At 39.4% G+C, this 23,039-nt stretch overlaps 1 protein-coding gene across 3 annotated transcripts in view; it reads left to right on the plus strand.

Annotated features, from left to right (window-relative positions):
- The window catches only part of MGAT5 (alpha-1,6-mannosylglycoprotein 6-beta-N-acetylglucosaminyltransferase), a 121,123-nt gene extending 99,168 nt beyond the window's left edge, over window positions 1-21,955 (plus strand). For 2 of the 3 annotated variants that reach the window (XM_079993604.1, XM_079993605.1), the window contains exons 12-18: window positions 1,696-1,845; window positions 7,064-7,210; window positions 9,425-9,541; window positions 10,294-10,368; window positions 11,222-11,379; window positions 12,881-18,950; window positions 19,342-21,955. In XM_079993604.1, coding sequence (XP_079849730.1) covers window positions 1,696-1,845; window positions 7,064-7,210; window positions 9,425-9,541; window positions 10,294-10,368; window positions 11,222-11,379; window positions 12,881-13,079 — 846 coding nt within the window. In that variant the 3' untranslated portion in view covers window positions 13,080-18,950; window positions 19,342-21,955. The remainder of the gene's footprint in view (window positions 1-1,695; window positions 1,846-7,063; window positions 7,211-9,424; window positions 9,542-10,293; window positions 10,369-11,221; window positions 11,380-12,880; window positions 18,951-19,341) is intronic. The other variant, XM_079993606.1, reaches the window with a different exon arrangement.
- The last annotated feature ends 1,084 nt before the right edge of the window (window positions 21,956-23,039 follow it).

Consider the following 23,039-nt stretch of genomic DNA (forward strand, 5'->3'; position numbering starts at 1 on the left):
CCCCGCAAAGAGGCTTGCCTGGCATGGCACCAGTGTTGCCATGCGGGAGGGACCATTTTGGAAGCAAATCGTTTTAATGGGTTTCTTTCTGTATGGGGCACTTTCTGGATTTTATTTATTGTCCTATTGCCCTGTTAAGATCATTGATCATACACCATCATGAAAACCCCAAAAGAATGAAGTGTGTATTGAAATTTTGAAATAATTTTTAATTAAATAAAACTTCTTACAATATATTTACTCTTCATTAGAAGATGTAATAGCTAGTGTGTTTTGTGTTCTTAAACTGATAATTCAAATATATGTGAAGATGCTTGGATTTTACAGGGCTCAAGGCAGGAAGATTCTTCCTAGTCTCCTGTAACCTTTGAGTGAGCATCTGCGCGTGGCTTTTAACCAACAAACAGGGAATAGTGTGTTGGTGTTGCATGTGATGGAACTGAGGGATGCAAAACACAAGCTTGTGCTTTCTGATCCCACTGGAGACAAAGGGTACATTTACTTCTCAACTAGAAACCAGACTTTGAGGTTGCTGATTTACACAGTTGAGAAGTCTCATTCATGCAATATGTTTCAAGGGTTATTCTATACTGAGCACTTCACAATCCATCTTTGAATGAGTTATAGAGAAGAGAAAAGCAGGTCAAGGTTTTTTTTTATGAAATAAATTTCTTCCAAACAAAGCACCTAGTTTTCCACATTGCTTCAAGTCATAGTATATGGGGGGGAAAACAAGAGACTTTGTGGCTCACTCTAGAGAAGAATTTTTAAATGCCACCATGTATGTAAAGAGCAGCATGACTCCACCATTAAGCTTTTGTGGACTGGGGAATATGAGGGGGATTCTTTTTTCTTCAAAGCACTTGCATGTTGTTGTTTAGTCGCTTAGTCGTGTCCGACTCTTCGTGACCCCATGGACCAGAGCACGCCAGGCACTCCTGTCTTCCACTGCCTCACACAGTTTGGTCAAACTCATGTTGGTAGCTTCGAGAACACTGTCCAACCATCTCGTCCTCTTTCCCAACATCAGAGTCTTTTCCAGGGAGTCTTCTCATGAGGTGGCCAAAGTATTGGAGCCTCAGCTTCAGGATCTGTCCTTCCAATGAGCACTCAGGGCTGATTTCCTTCAGAATGGAGAGGTTTGATCTTCTTGCAGTCCATGGGACTCTCAAGAGTCTCCTCCAGCACCATAATTCAAAAGCATCAATTCTTCGGCGATCAGACTTCTTTATGGTCCAGCTCTCACTTCCATACATCACTACTGGGAAAACCATAGCTTTAACTATACGGACCTTTGTTGGCAAGCTGATGTCTCTGGTTTTTAAGATGCTGTCTAGGTTTGTCATTGCTTTGACGGAATTAATTTTGGAGAGGATCAGTAATTATTTTGTGTGACTCAGATGTGTGGGGCCCAAAACTTAGCATAACCAGTCTCCTTGGTGAAATAAGGGCTTGGTGAAATAAGAACTTTTAACTAGTTCCAATGGTGGGAGTACCGATGGGGTACTGCAGCATTTTTTGCTGATCTGACCACTGCTACAGCCCCTTTGCCCCTTGAAATTCTGCTCCATAGGATCAGGGGAGTCTTGGAGCAGCAGGAGATATTGTATTGTGTAGTGGTGGTGGGTAATTAGATAGATAGGCCTCTGCATTATGTGAAGACTCAGTTTTGGTTGGCTTATGTTTCCTTACTAGGATAAGAAAGCTTATTTGGATGTCATTCATACCTATACAGAAGTTCATGGAACTGTCCACGGGACAAGTACTGTCTACATGCCCAGCTATGTTAAAAACCATGGCATCCTCAGTGGCCGGGATTTGCAGTTCCTGCTGAGAGGGACAAAGGTAAGTTGGCTGGTATGCAAAGAAGAAGAAGAAGCAAAACCCCAAAAGATTAAAATACATGTGCATTCAAATGCATTTACTCCCCCCTCCCCAATGAAGCTCTTGGCACATTATGCTCATTGTACCATAACAGCTCTAAACATTTGCCAATGTCCAGTGTTCCAAAGATTCCACTGGTTTCAATTTCTTATTAGGATGGTGCTTCATATGTGTGTTAAGTTTGTTTAGAAAAATGAAAAGCTTTCACTGTTAAATATCTGCCCCTCCACCCTCTAGAAGTTTTGCATGCATGAGAACCAAGTTTGATGATTTCAGAAACACTCCTCCCACAAAAACTCACTTCAGAATTTGGCTCAGTAAACTTGAGGCAAAATCCCTCACACACAAATAGCTGTTTATTCTATTATGTTGTGTTTCTGTTATGCTACTTTTTATTTACCTATCAGCCTGAAAAGGTTCCGAGGTCAGTTCACAAAGAACAAATAAACGTGAATACAAAATAATGCAAATGCAGACAGTACAAATGACAAAAATTCAACAAAAATCTTAATATTTCAAAAGTATTAAACACCAAATACATGCGTGTTCCTGCCAAAAAAGCAAAGAACATTCCCCACAAAAATACTGAAAATATTATTTCAAAAAAGCCAAAAGGATTTGCTTGCATGGGATCTTTTTGAAAGAAGATTTTCATTTAAAGTGAAGCAAAATATCACTCAGTAAAATAATTTCCTTTCTTATTGAAATGGTGGTATGTGCTGCTTATAATTTTGATCCAATTGGTGAAGTTTGTAGTGTCGTTACTTCCAAGTTATACTTCACAGATGGTAGCAGCTATTTAATATGAGTGGAGGACAGTTGGTGCTGTATTTATTATTAAGTGGTAACAGAAGCCCCTGTGCTGTCAAGACATGTGAGCTGCACACTCTCCCCTAAGGAACTTTTGCTAAATAAGTTGACAGCATATAGAACAGAAAAGATGTTCCAACGGCGTTGAGGTAAAAAGTGAAGAATGCTTATCTACCCATCCAGTATCATTTTCTGTAACTAATTAAAACTCAGCCACTGCTGAATTGTTGGTGACATTTTAATGTCCTTTAATTAATGGTTCGGCCATGTTTCTGCTGCTGCTAATTAAAAGATATAATTTAATTGCTTATCAGACTTGTCTACCTTTTTTGTTTGCTGCATGGGAATGCAGAAATAGATCAGGTTGTTCTCTGTAAATGTTGAGCCCATTAAATCTGCTTTTTTAAAAAAGAGTGGGAACTCATAATGCAGTTTGATACATCAGTAGGTTTTGTTAGGAGGTTTTCTTTCCCTGTTTTTCACTGTCAGCCTCTCCACAAAAGGCACTCTGTAATAAGGGTTATAACATTTTGCAGCCAGATGGCACTTTGCCCTATTTTTCTTTTGAAGAGGTATATTCATAATCTATACTAAAAATTTGTTGCTTTAATATCCAGTATTGTTAATCTCAAAAGAGCCTGAATCCTGCCCACTTAAGACTTACAAGTTAATAATTCTCAGCAGCAGCCTTTGCCAGGAGCTTTTGGGGATTAAAACTTGCCCCTCTCCAATGGCAAGGATCATTGCAGGATGTCCAAATCAAGATTTGTGCATGGAAGCTCATGTTCCAACAGTGGTGCCTTCAAATGATTACCTTTTCCCCCTGTCATATGGGGTTCCAGAGTCATCTGGAGACTTTAAGATGTGACAATTTGCTGAAAGTGTGATGGCTGGAAAGACCCATTCATGTCACCATGCTTGGTGAGGACTTCCTTTTTTCAGAAGAGACGGGGAAGGAGTAAGATAGATTGGCCTTAACCAGTAGGAAAGAGAAAGTCAGGACATTTAAGTAGCAGAAACTTTTGGAGAAAGTGACCAAATAATTCTCAAATTCATCAAAAGTGAATGAGTTGAATATCAGGGGGGAAACCCTGATTTTAATAAGCTCAGAGAAATACTAGATAGGGAAATTCCTCAGGTGGCCGAGAGGTCCTGAAGAAGGGAGGCACAGCTAAGAGAGAGAAAGAGATTGAGAGAGAGGTATACAAAAGGCAATGTGAAAGTATAGTGAGGAGCTAAAAGTAAAAAAGGTCATTTATAAAGGGAGGACAGGTAACCAAGGACAAGTTTAGATAAGGAATGCAGACTTGTAGGGACAGTGTCAGGAAAGCTAAAACTCAGAAGCTGGCTAGAGATGCGGAGAGCAACAGAAAAGGTTTTTCAGGTGCGTACAATGGACTTCTCAGAAAGAATGGTGAAATGCTAAAGGGTGACACAGAGAAGGCAGCACTGCATAACTTTGGTCTTGCCTTCATCTCTCAAAAAAGGAAGTGTGCAACCTTGCATAATTAGCATAATTAATGAAGGTCAGGATTGCAGTTCAGATAGATAAGGAATTAGTCAATAGAAACAAAGATGCCGAGTTCAAGTATTGAGGGCCAGACAAATTGCACCCTAAAGTACTAAAGCAGGGGTCAGCAAACTTTTCAGCAGGGGGCCGGTTCACTGTCCCTCAGACCTTGTGCGGGGCCAGACTATATTCTGAAAAAATAATAATGAACGAATTCCTATGCCCCACAAATAACCCAGAGATGCATTTTAAATAAAAGCACACATTCTATTCATGTAAAAACACTCTGATTCCCAGACCATCCGTGGGCTGGAATTAGAAGGCGATTGGGCCGGATCTGGTCCCCGGGCCTTAGTTTGCCTACCCATGTACTAAAGGAACTCACTGGTGTACTCTGAGAACATTTGTCTATAATATTTGAGAAATCCTGGAGAACAAGTGAGAAGAGGCAGGACTGCCCAATTTTCAAAAGGTTAGGGAAAGGTGAATCAAGGAAACTACATAACAGTCAGTCTAGTTTCATTACCAAGGAAGATGCTTAAATATATTATAAAGGAGTCAGATTGAAAGCATCTTGATGATAATGCAGTATTAGTAGAAACATGTATAAATTTGTAATTAATAATCCTGCCAGAATAAATTTATCATCTTTGTTGAGTTACAGGTTTAGCAGGTTGTGGGATGCTCATGGTATGTCTATATTTCAGCAGAGACTTTGACAAAGTCCCCCCATTGTACCTTGGTTAGCAAACTGTTTAAATGCAGGCTAAATGACAGTGCTGTCAGGTGGATTCACAGCTGGTGTGAAATTGTACTCGTTAGTGGTTCCTCATCAGACTGGAACGAGGTTTCAAGTGAGGTGCTGCAGGGCTGTGGCTTCAACTTTTTATAAATATAAAAGGGTGGAATGAGTCATCACATTTACAAATAACACAAAACTAGGAGGGAGAACCACTCAGAAGATTAAAATAAAATTCAAGTTGACCTTGACAGGATGGAAAACTGGGCTGAAGCTGACCAAACGAAGTTCGGCAAAAACTAAGGCAAAGTTCTTCAGTGTGAGAGAAATCAAATGCACAGGTATAGGATGGATGATCCTGACTTGGCAGTAGTTCTTGCAAACAGGACCTCAGGATTGTAGCCAGTCACATGCTGAAATGAGTCAGCAACACGATGCAACGTCAAAAAAGAAAAATTTGGCTTTAGACTGCATCAATAGAGTCATAGTTTCCAGGACATGGAAAGTAAAGTAATTAAGTTTCATTTTATTCGCTAATCAGACCCCACTGGAGTACAGTGTCCCATTTCTGAGTGCTACACTTTAATAAAGATAGAAACAGAGTGGAGTGGGTTAGATGAGAACAATGATTATGGTGAGCAGTATAAAAAAAACAAGTTTTATGAGGTAAGGTCAAGTCAGGGATTGGAGTCTGCGCCTCTTCAGGTGTTTTTGGACTGCAACTGCCACCATCTCTGATGATTGGCCATGCTGGCTAGGGCTGATGGTCATGGGAGTTCAACAATACCTGGAGGGCTACAGGTTAACCTTCTTTGGGTTAAAAGAACTGGGAATGTTTAGTCCAGAGTTTCCCAAACTTGGGTCTCTAGCTGTTTTTGGACTACAATTCGCATCATCCCTGACCACTGCTAGCTAGGGATGATGGGAGTGGTAGTCCAAAAACAGCTGGAGACCCAGGTTTGGGGAATCCTGGTTTAGCCAAAGGAGAGAAGACCAAGGGGGCAGAATAGCACTCCTATAGATGTCTGAGGAGTAGCCATGTAGCTCTCGGTTTCCTACATCAGGCTGGGGTTAGACAAAATAGTCTATAAGACCAGGTACTTCAATGCAACTTACTTTCAGGTGACTTTTTGCAGACCACTCACACTCCCTTCTTTCATCTCTTATGCTAAACAATTTCCAAGAACAGCTTTTTCACACAGCTTTCCAAGTAGTTTGAGCTAGACTCGCTGTTGTAGACTAAGTGCACATTCCTGCAAACTTTGCTGCCACCTGCCGTTGGTTTTTGGAAGTCTAGTGCTGTTTGAAGAATATGCTTATTCAAGAATGCCACCCTGCTCAGCTACTCTATGCAAGACATTTTAAGCCATTTGTGTAGTAATCATTGTGTGCCAGAGATATCCTTATGCCAGGATCTAATGGTGGTTCTATTACTCTGTGATGGGCCTAGAATGTCTTGAGGTCTGTGAATTGTGGTTGTGGATGAAGTGGACTTCGGTCAAAGCTTAGGACTTGGTGATATGTGTTACCAAGAATGTGGGCCAAAATACATTCTCCCAATAATGGAAAGACAGTGTGCCTTGCTTCACCTTTTTTCACTGTACTTTTGGCTGTAAAGAAATCTAAAAATATGATGTTCCCTTCTTCCTTTCCCTCCCCTGCTCACTACAAAAATATTGGAAATAGGGAGTGCTTTATAAAACTTGTTTTTAATTTAGAGAAGGTTTTATTGAGGGTTTCATCATTTTCACTTTTGCCCATTATAGAAAGGTTATCAGGTTTGCAGTATATTTTCATGGCTCTTTCAGGAGTGTGGCATGTTGCAAAAGCAAGCACCTTTGGCAGTCATCAGATATAGGGCAGGAAGCTGCCTTACTTTGTGAGTTAGATGTCCAGGCTGACCCTCCTGTTATGTCACCGGCAGGCTCCCCAAACCACCTGCACTTGTGTCAATAATAAATACAAAAGAATCGATCCATGCAACATTGCATAAAAGAATACAAGTAAGCTAACCTAATTTTACAGTTTAAAACTAATCAGGAAAGAGAATAATGTCTAACATTAAATGTAGCAGCGAAAATGAAGTAAAAGTTAATGTTATGGGTGTTTCTATTTTACAGCTCTTTGTTGGTCTTGGTTTTCCATATGAGGGACCTGCCCCTCTAGAGGCCATTGCAAATGGATGTGCATTTCTGAATCCGAAATTTAATCCACCCAAAAGCAGCAAAAACACAGATTTCTTCAAAGGCAAGCCAACACTCCGAGAGGTAAGCAATCAACATCCATATTCACAATTTTCTGTTGTGTGTACTGCTGGTTGGACATGTTAACAGTGTCTTTTGTAGCACATCCTTTTTTAAATTTCCAAGCATCACCAAAGTATGGGATTTCATTGCTATTGCCATAGCAAACTCTTGGTCTGAGATTGTTTCCTTCTGAGCCTATATCCTGCAATTACTTTTATACATTTGTATCTAGAATAGTATCAGTACTCAATTATTTCAGTTGGTTCAGTTTACACAGGAAATCCTCGTTGCTAAAAACAAAAATCAATGTATGAAAATCTTAGAGTATAATTCTAAGCAGGCCACAGGTGTTGTTGTTTTTTTGTGAGGTGGTTTGCACATTTATTTAGCTTTATGTACATTAAATGCAAGGAAGTTAAACTCTGTCCAATTTCCAGCAATGGGAAAAAACAAAAAACAAACCACTTGAATTATTTTGCTAGACTTTAGGGGCAAGGTCCTTGCACCCCCCCAACCGTTCACGTGTTCACTCCTGAGCATACTTCTTGTTACTTGGAAATAACAGCTTGTTACTCAATATTTAGAATTTTTTTACAGTCATCACCACCTGAATCCTGTATGCTGACAGCACATAGCCTATTAAAAGAGTATAAATAAAATTCTATGAAGATATTTGTATTTAAATCAATATAAAGAATATTTGTTTGGCTGTTTTAGTTCCTAGAAAGGGCAGTCAGAGGGGGCCATTAACTTAATAAAAGGGATAAACATAGCATGGGGGGGGGTCAATTCTTTTCATAAACTGCTTGAGTGGCAATGGCCTCTTTCTTGTAAAAGAAGCATTTGGCTTACAAGGTGCTTTCACTCTGTACAGGCAGCACATATAAGCTGATAAGGATTTGTCCTCAAAATATGTCCCAACAACAAGAATTGGCTTTGTAAATATGGCATTCAGAAAGTAAAGCAAGGGAGATTAGGATTGAAGGCTCCTCATTTATCTACACATGTGTTAGCTGCCTTTTAGCCTTCACTGGGCAGGAAGCAAGGTCTTGCTTGCCAGCCTTTAGATAACATTAAGAGTCATCAAGCAGTGGAGTATTTTGGGCACAATGCCCAGCACTATAACTCTGTAGCATTAATTCTGAAGGCTTTTAGAAGAATGAGGCTATCTAGAAGTACAGGAGGTGACTCGTGGACTACAGACTCATGGGCTACCAAGGGGCTGGGACATGTGCATGTCAGTGCTTTACATGACCTCATATGCATCTCTGCCAAATGCATAATATCAGGGAAGGAAGTGGCTGCAGGAGAAAGCCAATTCAGGTGGGAACAGTTCCTTAAGAAGTAAACAGCTGCCTATAATATTTTGAAGCAAGATAAAAGGGGGTTTAGAAAAAGTGGGTGCAGAATGTTTCGGAACACCATGAAGGTAAAATACAAAAAAAGAGATGGAGAGCCAGTGTGGTGTAGTGGTTAAGAGCGGTAGTCTCGTAATCTGGTGAACTGGGTTCGCGTCTCCGCTCCTCCACATGCCGCTGCTGGGTGACTGGGCTAGTCACACTTCTTTGAAGTCTCCCAGCCCCACTCACCTCACAGAGTGTTTGTTGTGGGGGAGGAAGGGAAAGGAGAATGTTAGCCGCTTTGAGACTCCTTAAAGGGAGTGAAAGGCGGGATATCAAATCCAAACTCTTCTTCTTATATAGCATGTGCTCTGAATTTGTTTTTTAAAGCTGTATTAAGTTTTTCAAAACGTTAAGTAAACAAGCTACAAAAAGTGTGTCATTGCAGATGGCAACTCACAAATTAAGTAATCTTATCGAGTCTTCCAGCTTTGACACAAATGGAAATGACTGAGCATACAATTCTCATATAAATACTAATTAGCTGGGCAAGAGATACTAAAGAGGTCAGAATTTAGTATCAGAATGTTAGGATACTTTATTGCAAAATACACTAAACTGTCTGCTTCGCTTTTTCAAGGTACATTACACTGTCCCTGACGCTTATATAGTTACTTGCCCCACATTTCAATGATTAGGTTCTATAGAAATCTTGATAGATAATTCCTTTTTTGTGACTATGATGACGTGAGCAAAGCTTTGAAAACAAAGGAATGATGAGCCCCCTAAATGGCTGGAGTGTTATGTTATCTACACATTTTGTATCTTATTGAAATTTGCCTACTGAAATGAAGATGATTCCCGAAAAGATGACATTTGATTGTTTTTCTTTCAGTTGACATCTCAACATCCCTATGCTGAAGTTTACATCGGGAAGCCTCATGTTTGGACTGTAAACATCAATGACCTCTCTGAAGTTGAGAAAGCAGTGAAAGCAATTTTGAATCAAAAGGTTAACAGTTTTGTGTGGTGTTGTTGTTTTTTAAAACCCCCCACTGCATTTGTAAATCAATGCATAAATATGGAACAGAAACATATGATAGTGTGAGGTTTATCAGAAAGAGCTCAATATGAAACTAAAAACCTTAAATAATCCAACAAAAATAAAACTTTCTGTTTTTTGGCTATGATGAATTACAGCTTGTTGCAAACTCACATGGATCATTATATAAGATCCATTAATATGCAAAACTTGCATACTGTAAATACCATGCAGTATGCAAAATATGAATGACATTATTTCAAAAGATAGAAGATTTATATCCTGTTAAGAGCTTGAAACCAGGAGGGGGGGCACTCAGCTGATAACTCCCCACCCCTGCCCATCCAGTATAGCTGGAATGTCATATTTGAATATATGTATAGATTGTTAAAGCAGATGCTGTTTTACTATGTATCCTGTGCAAATGAGAAGCCTCAGTATGGGGGAAAATTACAGATCGAAAAAGCACAAAATTATTTCTCTGGTAGCTGAGAGCTTTAATAGTAGGGGAAACTGGGCTAGGAAATACTACAGGTGTGAAAGTTGCTGAGTATTTTTATAGTTTAATTTCATGGTAGCAATATTTAGAATGGCAGATGCCATGCTAAACAACTTCATAACTAATACCTGAGCACCTGCACAAACATATGTTACAGTGGTGCCTTGGGTAATATTTTTTAAAACAACAACAAGGAACTAAACTGCACATTTTATTTTAACAGATTGAACCTTACCTGCCCTTTGAATTCACATGTGAGGGGATGCTCCAGAGAATGAATGTTTTCATAGAGAAACAGGTATGCTCTCCATATCCACAAATACTTGCTTTGTGAGCACAGAGATCCTGTGTAAGCCACTATATTACCAGTGCTTGTTCTCTGTTGAATAGAATAGACTAAAGCTCATAGTTGTGCCACCAATTTCACTTAACCAGTAAACTAACTGGTAGAGGGCACTCTATGAAGCACTCTATCAGCTTCTAAAACAAATCTTGTGGTCAGTGCACACCTCTAATAGATTGCTTGGTGATGCTTTTTTGTTGTTGCTGAGCCATTTTCAGTGCTCTTTTAATACTTTTATTTTATTAGTTGGATGTTTATTGCCTTGGGGGTCCCACATTTTTAGACAGAAAACATACATTAAAAGCTGCCTTCTACTGAAACCGAACATTGGTCCATCTAACCAGTGTGGTGTAGTGGTTAAGAGCAGTGGACTCGTAATCTGGCGAACCGGGTTCAATTCCCTGCTCCTCCATATGCAGCTGCTGGGTGACCTTGGGCTAGTCACACTTTTCTGACGTCTCTTGGCCTCAATCACCTCACAGAGTGTTTGTTGTGGGGGAAGAAGGGAAAGGAGATTGTTAGCCGCTTTGAGACTCCTTAGGGTAGTGATTAAGCGGGATATCAAATCCAAACTCCTATTCTTCTTCTAGCTGTGTATTGTTTACCCTGAGTGGTGGTAACTTTCAAGTTTCAGACAGGAGCCTGAAACAAGATTATACGCTTGGCAGAGATCTAGGCAGCCCTGAGATCCATGCTGGTTACCTTACAGTCTTGACTGAACCGTCTGGAGATTGAAGCTTTGAATAACAGCAGCGTATTGAGTGAAATCACTTTTTGCCTTGTCATTATGAAATGTACTTTTTTTCAGGATTTCTGCCACGGGCAAGTGATGTGGCCCCCATTAAGTGCCCTTCAGGTTAAAATTGCTGGCTCTGGGAAATCATGTAAGCAGGTTTGTCAAGAAAATCAGCTCATCTGTGAGCCATCCTTTTTCCAGCACCTGAACAAGGACAAAGACCTCTTGAAGTAAGTACTGCAGTTCCAAGGACAAGAAAAGAAAGTTGCAAGAAAACATTTTCAGCACATTTGAATGTTGCTCTGGAAGCCTGTTTCAATCTCAGCACGAGATAAACTTCAGAGGCTTTTGAATGTAATGCATTTGTGTTCATGCATCTATACACCTGCATAGCACAATTTAATAGACAGAGAAAACTGAACCAAATGATGCCGTGCATGTTGCTAACCAAACAGAATTTACCATAGCTTTCCTTTGTATTGCAACCAATTCCCTGGCTTCTGCCTACGTTGACCTACAAGTTACAATTGATGTTTAGTTCTACTTTCAAATACTTTCCCCTAGACTGGTGTATGCAGGCATTGGCTGAAAAGAAACCCCATAACTCCCTGTATGCTCTCGTGTGTGACGATATCACACATGTATGTTAGCTTACATCTGTGATTGCTGAGAACTGTCTGCTAAATCATGGTTTGTTGGGGTATAGTAAACTTGTCACATGGGACAGTTATTGTATGAAGTGAGTTAACTGTGGTATTAGTGTGGAAGATTTCCATTGTACGTGTGTGTGTGTGTGTGTGTGTGTCTGTTGTAATTAAAGAATAATAGTAGCATTACTAGAATCATGTTTTTGTTCAATCATCATCATTAAATATAGTTGCCAGCTTCTAGGTTTACTCTACACTTCTGCATATACAGGTGGGTTTGCTGGATGAATTTGAAAAGTGTAAGCTGGCCCATAGGCTTGGGGAATGTCCTATACAAGACAGTCACTACTTTCCAGAGCAGAGTGTGCCACAGTGCCCAGGCAACATAATTCCCAATCACTCATTCTCACCATCACCACATGATTACCATTGCATGAGGAGAAGTGCAAACAAGGAGTGATTTCTGCACACTCCATCACTGTTTCTGCAGTTCACTGCTTGTTGGAAACATGTTGTACTGAAGCAGACTTGCCACATGATTTCGAACTTCCAAGGTTTCCAACTGTGCAGACAGCCTACTTGACTAGAACAAGCAGTGTGCTGCAGAGGATGGATTGGGGAAGTGGTGGGGGGCAGTGGGCTCATCCCTACTTTTCTTTTTATGGAAGGGAAGGGGGGATATAATGAATGAATAGGCCTGTAGTAGAACTGCATTGTACAGATCTTATACATTCTAGTTATCCACTTTAACTGTGAACTCTATGCAACTTCATGTCAAAGAGAACTCTGGATTATAGTATTTCTGCTCATCGGTGTTTGTGTAACCAAGTGTTCTGGGATGGTGTCAATCTCTTCTAAGTGAGGCTCTGCCTTGTAACACCCTTTTGAAATTATCGGTGTGATTTTTGACGTGAGTTGGGCAGCTTACGGGACCCAGTTGCTGAGATGTCAGTTTTATGTATGAACTGAATCTCTGCATTACCTACCTTTGGAACCATGAGTTGGAAGTGCTGCTGCTGCTGCTGCTGCTTGCTGAATTATTGCAGGTGATATAGGTTGTCATACTTTTCCTTTTCTTTTCCAGATACAACATTGAATGTCATACAGCTGAGTCTGCAAATGATATTGTGGTTCCATCTTTTGATGAAAAGAGAAAACACTGTGTTTTCCAGGGTGATCTCTTGTTGTTCAGCTGTGCAGGATCTCATCCAAGCCACAAAAGAATCTGCCCTTGCAGAGACTACCTTAAAGGACAAGTTGCACTTTGTAAAGACTGTCTATAGCAGCAGCTCACTTGACTTGATGAAGGGACAAAAGAGCCAGTGGCTTAGTGAGAGCTGCTGCCATTTCTTGCACTTTGCTACTGCAGGCAGAACAATTGCTGAAGAGAAAAATCTGTACCACGATGGAACAGAAAAGCGATTTTAAAAAATCTCAAATGATTTATATTTTTTTTCCTAAGCAAGCAATTCCAGTGACACAGAAATCTCCTTAATTTACTTAAGGAGGTAAAAAACAAAGTTCAGCATTTTGTAAGGGTAAATTAAGAGTGTGTTTCTTTTACCAACAACTCCTCATGATCAACAACTTTTCTGAATATTATTTCCAGTACAAAGAAACAGACCTGGAAGAGATTGGTCAGTACAGGAAAGACTAACACAATCCTGGGTACATTGTTCATAGGGGTCTTCTGAATCCTGAATGGCTGGTGAACATGGAACTACAACGGAACACAGCGAATAACTATTGGTTTTTATCTCATCTGACACATTCTGCAAATTCACAGCCGTGTGGTGGTCCCCACATAGCTAAGCAAGTAGCACCATTAACTGGTGGCTTCCTGAGTCGCAGATACTTTTGGTTTGATAATGGATTATGATTGTGCCATTCATCGGGGCTTCTAAGCCACATAAGCATAATATTTAAAATGTATGGTCTTGTCTAGAATTATGAGTGTACCCCTCTTTCCCAGTCCCACGAAGTTTTGTTGTAGGGTGGTGACTAGACATACTGTTAGATCACTGAAAATCAAATGGTGCCATTGGAGCAATATTTTCCTTGGTATAAGGTGGAGAAACAGTGACTGAAAGTTGAAAATAGAAGTGAGGCAGTCAAATTGTGCTGGTCTGTCTTTGACAGCTTGGGGAGATTTTACAAGCTTTTATAGGATGGACGGACAGACATGAACAAAACAATGACTATAAGCAAGTGAGACCTCTTCCTGAAGTCCTTAATTAAAAGTAGGTGTGCTGCAGCAGGTTGGTAGTGTTACAATTTGAAGTTAATCCAGAGAATTGAACTCTGATTTGTTTGTAGATCAGCTTTTCCTCTTTTTTTTTTAAAAGGAGAAAGGGGTTGCTTTTGCAGCACAGCTGACATCTTTAAAAGCACTGTTTGTGGAAGGCATTGGATAGAAAGACATTGGATAGAAAATGGATGCTTCCTCACTTTGAAGCTAAAAGCTACCACAGGTTGGCAAGAAAAAACTTGGACCATTTTCAATATTATATCAGAGTACGATACTTCAGTTATTTGCTTCTTTCCCCTCTACCCTAAATATTACTTACTATTTCTACTGGTGGGATAATTCACTCCTTTCTGTTCTTTTGTAATGTAACTTAATTCATTATTTGGCATTCACTGTTTATTGTGGGAAGCACTCAAGTATCTTTTGACATACCAAAGACCATAAGGGAAAACACCTCTCTCAAATCATTGAGATAGAGTCTTTCTTTCTTTTTTTAAGAACTATTTCATATCAGCAGGGCATAGCTCCAGAAATGTTTGACAGGACTCACAACTTTTAATTGTATGTGCATAGGATTAAAAATTAGCAGTGGCTGGCCCAAATTCCAGTAACTTGTGACTGGCTTTTGTGTGATATCTTGGACTTCTGTAATAGTTAACACTTGGAATCTAGCCTTGTGTGTTAAGTTACCAAGCAGTTTCTGCCCCACACTTGTAAGTACATGGGAGCCCATCCCTCCTTCCTTCCTTTAAAAAACGATCACTATACAACTTTGATACCCTTGTTGGTGATTGACTTTTTTATTCTAATGTGTTCTTTATGAGGACAGACCGTCATCAAACTAGATCTGGCAATAAACAAAGTACTACCAATTGCTGCTGCAGCAAAAATGTTTGAGAATATATGTGCTGTAAATGCATCTTAGCACATTCGGATTAGTTTGGCTTTAGTAACGGGGCCAGTTCCAATCTAATATTTCTTCTCCAGAGAAAGATATATATTAAACGTCGTTATACAATTTTACAAATCTGATCAATTGCTTAGATATTTTTCTTTCAACAATAACATAGATTTTGTCCTCTATTGCAACATTTTTAATGTGTTTTTGTTTTCATACATAGCATCAAACGAACCCCAAGAGAAGGATTTGAGTTTAGTTAGTTTGTTGGTGCAATGAATAACATAGTCTTTCAGCAGGGGGTATATCTGTAAATTGCTAGTTTAGACATACTGTATGTTGGCCAAAAAAAAAAAAAATGCTATGTGGTTATAATGAGTGGTGGTGTACTGAGAAGGTATAATTGATAACATTATTGTAGGGTGGTATCTGAGTAAGCCGTATTCAGAGCAGGCCACTGAAATGAATGGACTTAAGTTATGACTAACTTAAAGTCATTGGGTTTACTCTGCATATGACATGGTCTCCCATTATTTCTTCAAGCGTTTTATGATATCACTGAGAATAGGATCAGACCTTTGATAGGCTCATCCAGTTATTTCATAGCTGCGTTTTTTAAAATAACAGTAATTGTGGAAGAGAAATGAATTTGTGTATTAGCCTTATTATGGTGTTTACTATGAAGACTTGGTAGATGGTACAAAAGAAGAGTTTCATCTAACCATGTTGTAGTTAGTACAGGGTCAGTGGACCTCACACTTTTTTAGCATCGAAATGTGGAAGCAAATTAAACTTGTACCATGATCCAGGCTATCTAGAAGGTTTTTCTTCAAACCTATCTCTATGGATACCTTTAATGAATGACACATTGAAAACAAATGCCTTCATAATCCTCTGCCAGCATAAAGAGCAGATGGCAGGTGATGATTAAGGTGGTTTTTCATTAAAGCCAGACAAACTTATAGATATATTTGAGGGGAATGCCTTTCTTGACTTAAACCTGGACCATTTTTTAAAAGTTCAAATGCAGAAATGTGGTATTTCACGTCAGGATTATTAGGAGATCTAAGGGGATAAATAGAATTGCAAATCATTTTGGCAGGTTTTGGCTTTGGGTGTAGTGGGCTACAATTCATGGAGCTCCCTGAAGTCTAAAATAAAATGAACACATCATGCTAGAAGCATCATGTCTTCATATATCAAAATTTTCTCCCTTATTTTACAAGTTTGTAACTTGGTATTTTTTTTTAAAGAAATCTTGTTCTGAGAGATCACCAAAACCTGAGAGAAGCATTTACATAATTTATTTTTAAAGAACTTTAACATTAAAGCTTACCTTTGAAAGGTAAAGATTGAATACACTGTTTAAAAATGCCAATAAAAACCTCATTTATTTCATATATGCAAGTTGATTTGCACATCTATAAATAGGTATGCTTTTCAGTACATTTCACCTAGTTTTGATCATTTGTCTCTCTTGTGGTTCATAGAAGCAGTTGTGGTTGGGGGGGGCTTGGTTTCTGCATGGCAGTGTTGAAGCACATTCTGCTAATATGTGTGCCTTTTATTTTATTTTTTATTTTAAATTAATTGTGTGTTTGGGATGTGAACATTGCCTGAGCAATTATAATGGAACACTAATTTGAGGATTTATATACTTTCTGTAAATACTGGTATGATTTATAAAGAGTATTTTTTAATATTGGAGAAAAGACAAAGCAAAAGTACGTACTACAAGCTGCAACAACTCAAAGAGAATGCTACCTATTGATATTTTGTACTTGAATGTTTGTGTCTAAACACGATGCGCTTATATATGTTGCATTATCCATGCTAAATCTTAGTAAAGGAGGGAGGAGAGAATATAGTTAGCTAATGTTCATCTGCCTGGTCTTAAATGGTTTGGTAGTGTACTTTTCATGTTCCAAGTACAGTGGTGCCTCGCAAGACGAAATTAATTCGTCCCGCAAGTTTTTTTGTCTTGCGATTTTTTCGTCTTGTGAAGCACGGACTTTGAAATAGCTTCAAAAATCACCAAAGTCTTCAAAAACCTCAAAAAAGGCTACCACACCGCGTGCTATGAGTTGCTCCTCGAAGTGAATGCACGGTTTTAAGAAAAAGGACACAAACTTGCAAGACGTTTTTGTCTTGCGAAGCAACTCAAAAAACGAAAAACTCTTTCGTTTTGCGAGTTTTTCGTCTTACGAGGCATTCGTCTTGCGAGGTACCACTGTAACAGGAAATTGCTGACGTCCAATATCAAAGAACTAGAAATGTAAATTGGTATGTACATGATTTTTCTCTCTCTCAAAAGAATGCAGTTCAGTATGTTCTTCTATAAATTACTAGTACTTCACTGGCATGATCTTTTGAAGAAATAGGTTATTTTCTTGAAGTTCTTAGCACAAACTTTCGCAGGTATGAAGGCGCTCCTGTTAAGTTCTTCACATTTAGTAGTATGTAAGGTTGACCACATGAGCACTCAAGAAGTTGTTTAGAGAGAAAAGTCCCCTCCTCTTTTTCTTCAAAGGAGGTGTAATTGCTCATCCCTGTAGCATCAGAGGCTGCATGTCTCCTAGCTCAAGTTCACACAGCTACCATGGCATGCTATGTGCTTCTAACGTTCGCACCACTCTGGTAAAATAAGGATTATCAGAAGCCTAACACCAAGTCACAAGGAGCAGCCCAACCTCCTCAAGCAAGCAAGTGCACAAAGATGGGGTCTACCTATGCATTTCCTTAAAAACAGAGTCAGATATACTACAGGATAAATTTAAAAGTGGTGACACTTGCAATCTGAGTAGCACTGGACTTCCTTCTTTTTACAAATTGCCACAGAGAAGAACCTTGCCTACCAACATGACTGACACTCGCATGTTATTTTGTCAGTGTGGCTCTGGTTATATAGCTGTCCAATATGGAGAATTTTTAGAGTGTGTAAGTAGGCCCTAAATCAATTTCTCTGAAAAGTCTATGGAAACTTCCATTTGTAACTGGGGATAAAAATGTATTTAGCATTGTAATTAATCATTCAGCATTTTATACCTTGATGGTACGATGCCCACTGGTTGTCTGACAGGCTGCTTAGTTTTAAAAAAAGTACTTGGGAGCAATTCAGGGACAGTTCACTACGTTTCCCCCCCAATAACCTTTGTTGCAAAAGTTCTGAGGCACACAATTGAATTAACTACATAACGCAGTGGCCTCCCCATAATTAGTGCCTTTGTTTTGTATTTTTGACAGTGAGCTTTCTAAAGAAGGTTCTGAATTGAAAAGGGTGTGCATTCACAATGGATGTTAGTACTAGTAGTTGTGATGGGTTATGCCTGAAGATTATAAATCTCAATAGGTTTCATATAATACTAGATCATTGCTTCCAGCCTTTTGGGCAAAGTAGAGGCCATTCATATTCTAGGTAACTCCTGTTTATTTAGCGCAACAAGTGAAGAGAGTTATTGTTGAGAAGGCATTTATAGGTGTTTTAAGCTGGTTATGCAGTATGTCCTCTGGCTTTGATTATATACGGTGCTCTAGATGGCTGTTGTCAAATGCAACAAGCAATTGCAATTGTCATTCAAGGTTTTTTTTAAAAAAATTAAGTATCAACATGCAGAACATGCCAATTAATGTACTTAGTAATAGCTGGTCCCTTGAACCCTTTGATAAAAATCTTATCTTTCATTCACAATAAGAACCTTTAAAAAACAAGTCTTATTCAAGGGAGGCATCTTCCAACAATCTATCAAATGGCTTTTCCTTTTTTAAAAAACACAAAAATTGGGTGTTTTGCTGTTAACAGCATTAGGTGCTCCTTGAACCCAATTCCCCTAGCATACACCTAATATGAAACCATATGGATGCTATAGCTATTATTTTACTTTGATTGGTTCTCAGCAGTTTTAAATGATTTGTGTGGTTTCTGCTTTGCTCAAGGAACCCTATACACCATTTTAATAGATTGTCTTTTTGCTTTATTAACTCTAAAGTTATTGATAAAAAGGGACGCAGGTGGCGCTGTGGGTTAAAGCCTCAGCGCCTAGGGCTTGCCGATCGAAAGGTCGGCGGTTCGAATCCCTGTGGCGGGGTGCGCTCCCGCTGCTCGGTCCCAGCACCTGCCAACCTAGCAGTTCGAAAGCACCTCCGGGTGCAAGTAGATAAATAGGGACCGCTTACCAGCGGGAAGGTAAACGGCGTTTCCGTGTGCGGCTCTGGCTCTGGCTCTGGCTCTGGCCAGAGCAGTGATGTCACGCTGGCCACATGACCCGGAAGTGTCTCCGGACAGTGCTGGCCCCTGGCCTCTTAAGTGAGATGGGCGCACAACCCCAGAGTCTGTCAAGACTGGCCCGTACGGGCAGGGGTACCTTTACCTTACCTTTACCTATTGATAAAAAAAATTAAGTACCATTCCAACTTAAATTATCGGTGCCATCACTTTAAATTTCATAGGTACACAGAAAGAGACATTTTCAAGGTCTTTTTGCATTCTCTTCCACCAGAACAACCTTGCAAGGAAATTCAGGAACAGGTGCATCCTTCCAACCCATGCCAATTTGTATCATGTTAACCTTCCTTCCACATGAAACTAGACTAATTCAAAATAACTGAAATTACAACCTCCTGCTTATAATGTTGCAAGAATAATTAGGCTTGTTCTGCAGAAAACGTAGTAAATAGTCACTCAGGTGCTTGAACTAGAAATTGCCTTAAGGCAGTGCTGTGGACCCGGTAGTCCTCCAGCTTTTACTGCAGTCCCATTATACCTGACCACTGCTGATGCCAGTCAGTGCTGATAGGATTTGGGAGTCCAGCAGCACCTGGAATGCAAGAGAGTGGCTATTTAAGAAGCTTTGCTCATGGCTAGCGCTATCTTTATAGGAAAAGATGCTGGAACTCACCCTGAACACCTCCCTTGTTCTCTTATGGCAATGGCACCCACCTGAGAGGTGCCAGAACTGAGTTCCGGCTGGGACAAAAAAAATTCCTGCTCATGGCTTACAGTGCAGCTAGGCCTTCTTTTTCTCACTTTGGAGCATAGCTGGTTTAGGGAAAAGCACATCAGAATGCAGCATTTTATATGAAACAACAGGGCAGATATGAATTGCAGCTAAACATCATATGCACACCACTTCCCAAACCAGGAGTGTACTGGAAACAAAATAAACAGGCATGTATACAATGCCCAAACTACTTCTCATTATGCTTCAGTGCAGATATTTTAACAGCCACAGTTAAGCAGTCAGAATCAATTTAAAGCAACTAAAATTACTGTCTAGTTTCAATTGAGCATTCTCTGTTTTCCTTTGTTTTACTAGGATAGGTAGCAGCTATTGTGGAGTGAATGTAAATGAGGAATCAGACCACACAGCATACATGACTAGCATATAAAATAAGAGCCTGCTGGATCAGGCCAATGGCCCATCTAGTCCAGAATCCTGTTCTCACAGTGGCTGAACAAGTTGCATATGGAAAACTAATGCAACAGGAGAATTTCAGACCTAAGACTCACACCTGCAGCAACTTCCACATTCCATCTGCTGTAAACAATTGGGTTCTAATGGCCAGTATTGATCTCTCTCTCTTATCTGTGCTTCTTTCTATTTACCCCAGTCTCCTGGATTTGATTTCCAGTACCTTAAGCTTCTTATACCGAGTCTGATGCTTTGCTCATGCTTTGCTGCTTCTTATTCTAAAATTTTCTAAATCTCTTCTGGATGTAAAATTCCCATAGTAAAGACTGAACATATTGTGCATAAATTGACTATATAACAGAGCAGGTAGGAAGGTCAGTCAGTATATTGCAAATGTTAAAGTGTGTGTGTATATATGTGTTATGCTATAGAAATAGCATATACAAGATGGATGTACCTTACTATTATATCTTACCAAGTACTATATATTCAGGACACTGAATGATGCTACTTAACGATGCCCTGTCATTTTATATTTATATAAACGAATTAATTTCCTTTGTATTGATGTGTACATGAAGGTACCAGCTTTGCTTAATAATCTACCATTTGGAGTGTGTTTGTATCAAGTGACCCCCCCCTACAATTATGAAAGTGACTTCTTATATTAGAATTGGCCATATGCTGTATATAGCAGTAGGTGTTTATGGGACACTTTGAATTGCTAGTCCTAATTAAACTTTTCCTTGAACCCAATGCCACAGGGCAAATAGTTTACAATATGACTTTTCAAAGGAAAGAAACCTACCAGTTCCAAGGACTGTTTGCCAGGTGTATGTAAATTCTTTCACCTACATAATGCATCGGTAACACCCGCCCCACTGAGAGGTACTGGCAAACAATGCAGAAGGCTTGCATAGTTTACTGAAACCTGGGTTCTAAGCAAATGGCATTGTTTTTGTCTGACAAAACAAAGCTTACCTCCCAACTTGGACTTGTCCTATTTTTTAGAACAGAAAGCGGTGAGTAGTACATATATTCACCACTCTCCTGTTTCACTAAAATAAGCTAAGCAGTCCACAGCCAGGGTCAAGATCACAACATTAACATTTGGCTAGTAAGAGAAACCCTAAAAAAAAGTAAGTAGTGGGTTTTTTCCAGAAGTGTGCAACAGAGAATAGCAAATCACTGACTATCTCTATAAATATAACATTGAAAGTCAAAATATTGTTTGTAATAAGAAGTAAAGTGTTAGCTTCCCAGTTCTGAGTACTGTTCAGCGGAGTAGTAGGTTAAGGTTTAATAAGGATTTTAATCTGTTTCACAAGCACTGATTATGTTTTTTAAAACAATACATGCTTGAAATTTTGTGCGGGGGTTTTATTTCTTAAATTGTGTTCCGTTATATTTTGTTTAAGCAGGTTGCTTCACAGCAAGTAACTGTAAAATTAGAAGATTAACAACATGGGAAACTTAAAACCAAGGTGTAAATATGTCTGTATTCTCATGGCTGACAATGCTTCCTTCCCCCACCCCCACCCCCACCAACTGTTGTAGGGCAAACTAGGGAAAATTTTATTTTTCAATAAACTTTTTCTTGTGTGACTGCGTTGTTTTCACCCTTTCTTTCTTTCTTCCATCCAACCAACCAACCAACCAACCACACTGTACTTGAAAATAAAATTAAGATCAGAATTTTCTTATAAATGACTCTGATAGTTATTAAAACAGAGGAAGCCAAAAGCACACTTTTCCTTCTTTCAACAATTGAACCTCTCTGCTTTCATTTTTCTGCTTTTGGGTTTTTTTTAAAAGAGGGATAGTTCCATTGCGTATTAGACTATCTTGCCAATGCAACTGATATTCTCCTGCTATAAAATTCATGAAAACAGCCTTACACATATGAGTGTGCAGCCTGGTTGATGGTTTCACAGCACAAGCTCTGTATGCCTGAAACAAAGGCGTCAGAAAAACAGTAGAAGCCGTAAATATGTGCCCACGTATGAATATCAGTTGCAATACCAATTAATCTATACACCATGGGGGCTGCCAGCTCTTGGTACATTTTGTACCAAGCTCTTGGGGCCTGTTGGTACATTTGCTTATGGGCTTTAACTAAATGCATGGTGCGACTATTCTGTTTACTATATAATCAATGCTTCTTTCAAGGCTGGGAGAGGAGATGCTGCGGCCTTTTGGGAATACCTCCATTGGCACAGGTATGCCCACTGGTACCATATTGGCAATCCGTGCTGTACACCAAGGGATCTTTATTTAACCATGCCGAACACACATACACAGCTGGGATCCTAAGCTTTTGTTTTGTGAACAGAAGGAATTCCTGTGAACAGAAGGAATTCCTGGAGGAAAAGTCCTCTATGCAGAGAAAGCTAGCTGGTCAATTCATTGCTTGGAATCCACGACTCTTTTTTGTAACAGATCCCTCCTAGAGTGGGAGAAAATATTTGCATCATTTCTACCAACTGACCCCATATGTTGCTGTAGTGGACTAGATGCCAAATGTGTTTAACAGGGTTTCTCTGGAGGAAATTATAGACCCGATTTCTTATGAGAATCCTCATTTCTGAGGTGGTAAGGTGTCATGTAGAGAATGAACTTCATTGTTAACACTGTCAGACAACCTTCAACAAGTACCGTATTTTTTGCTCTACAAGACTCACTTTTTCCC

Source organism: Podarcis cretensis (assembly GCF_951804945.1).
Source record: "Podarcis cretensis genome assembly, chromosome: 1".
Lineage (NCBI taxonomy): Eukaryota > Metazoa > Chordata > Lepidosauria > Squamata > Lacertidae > Podarcis > Podarcis cretensis.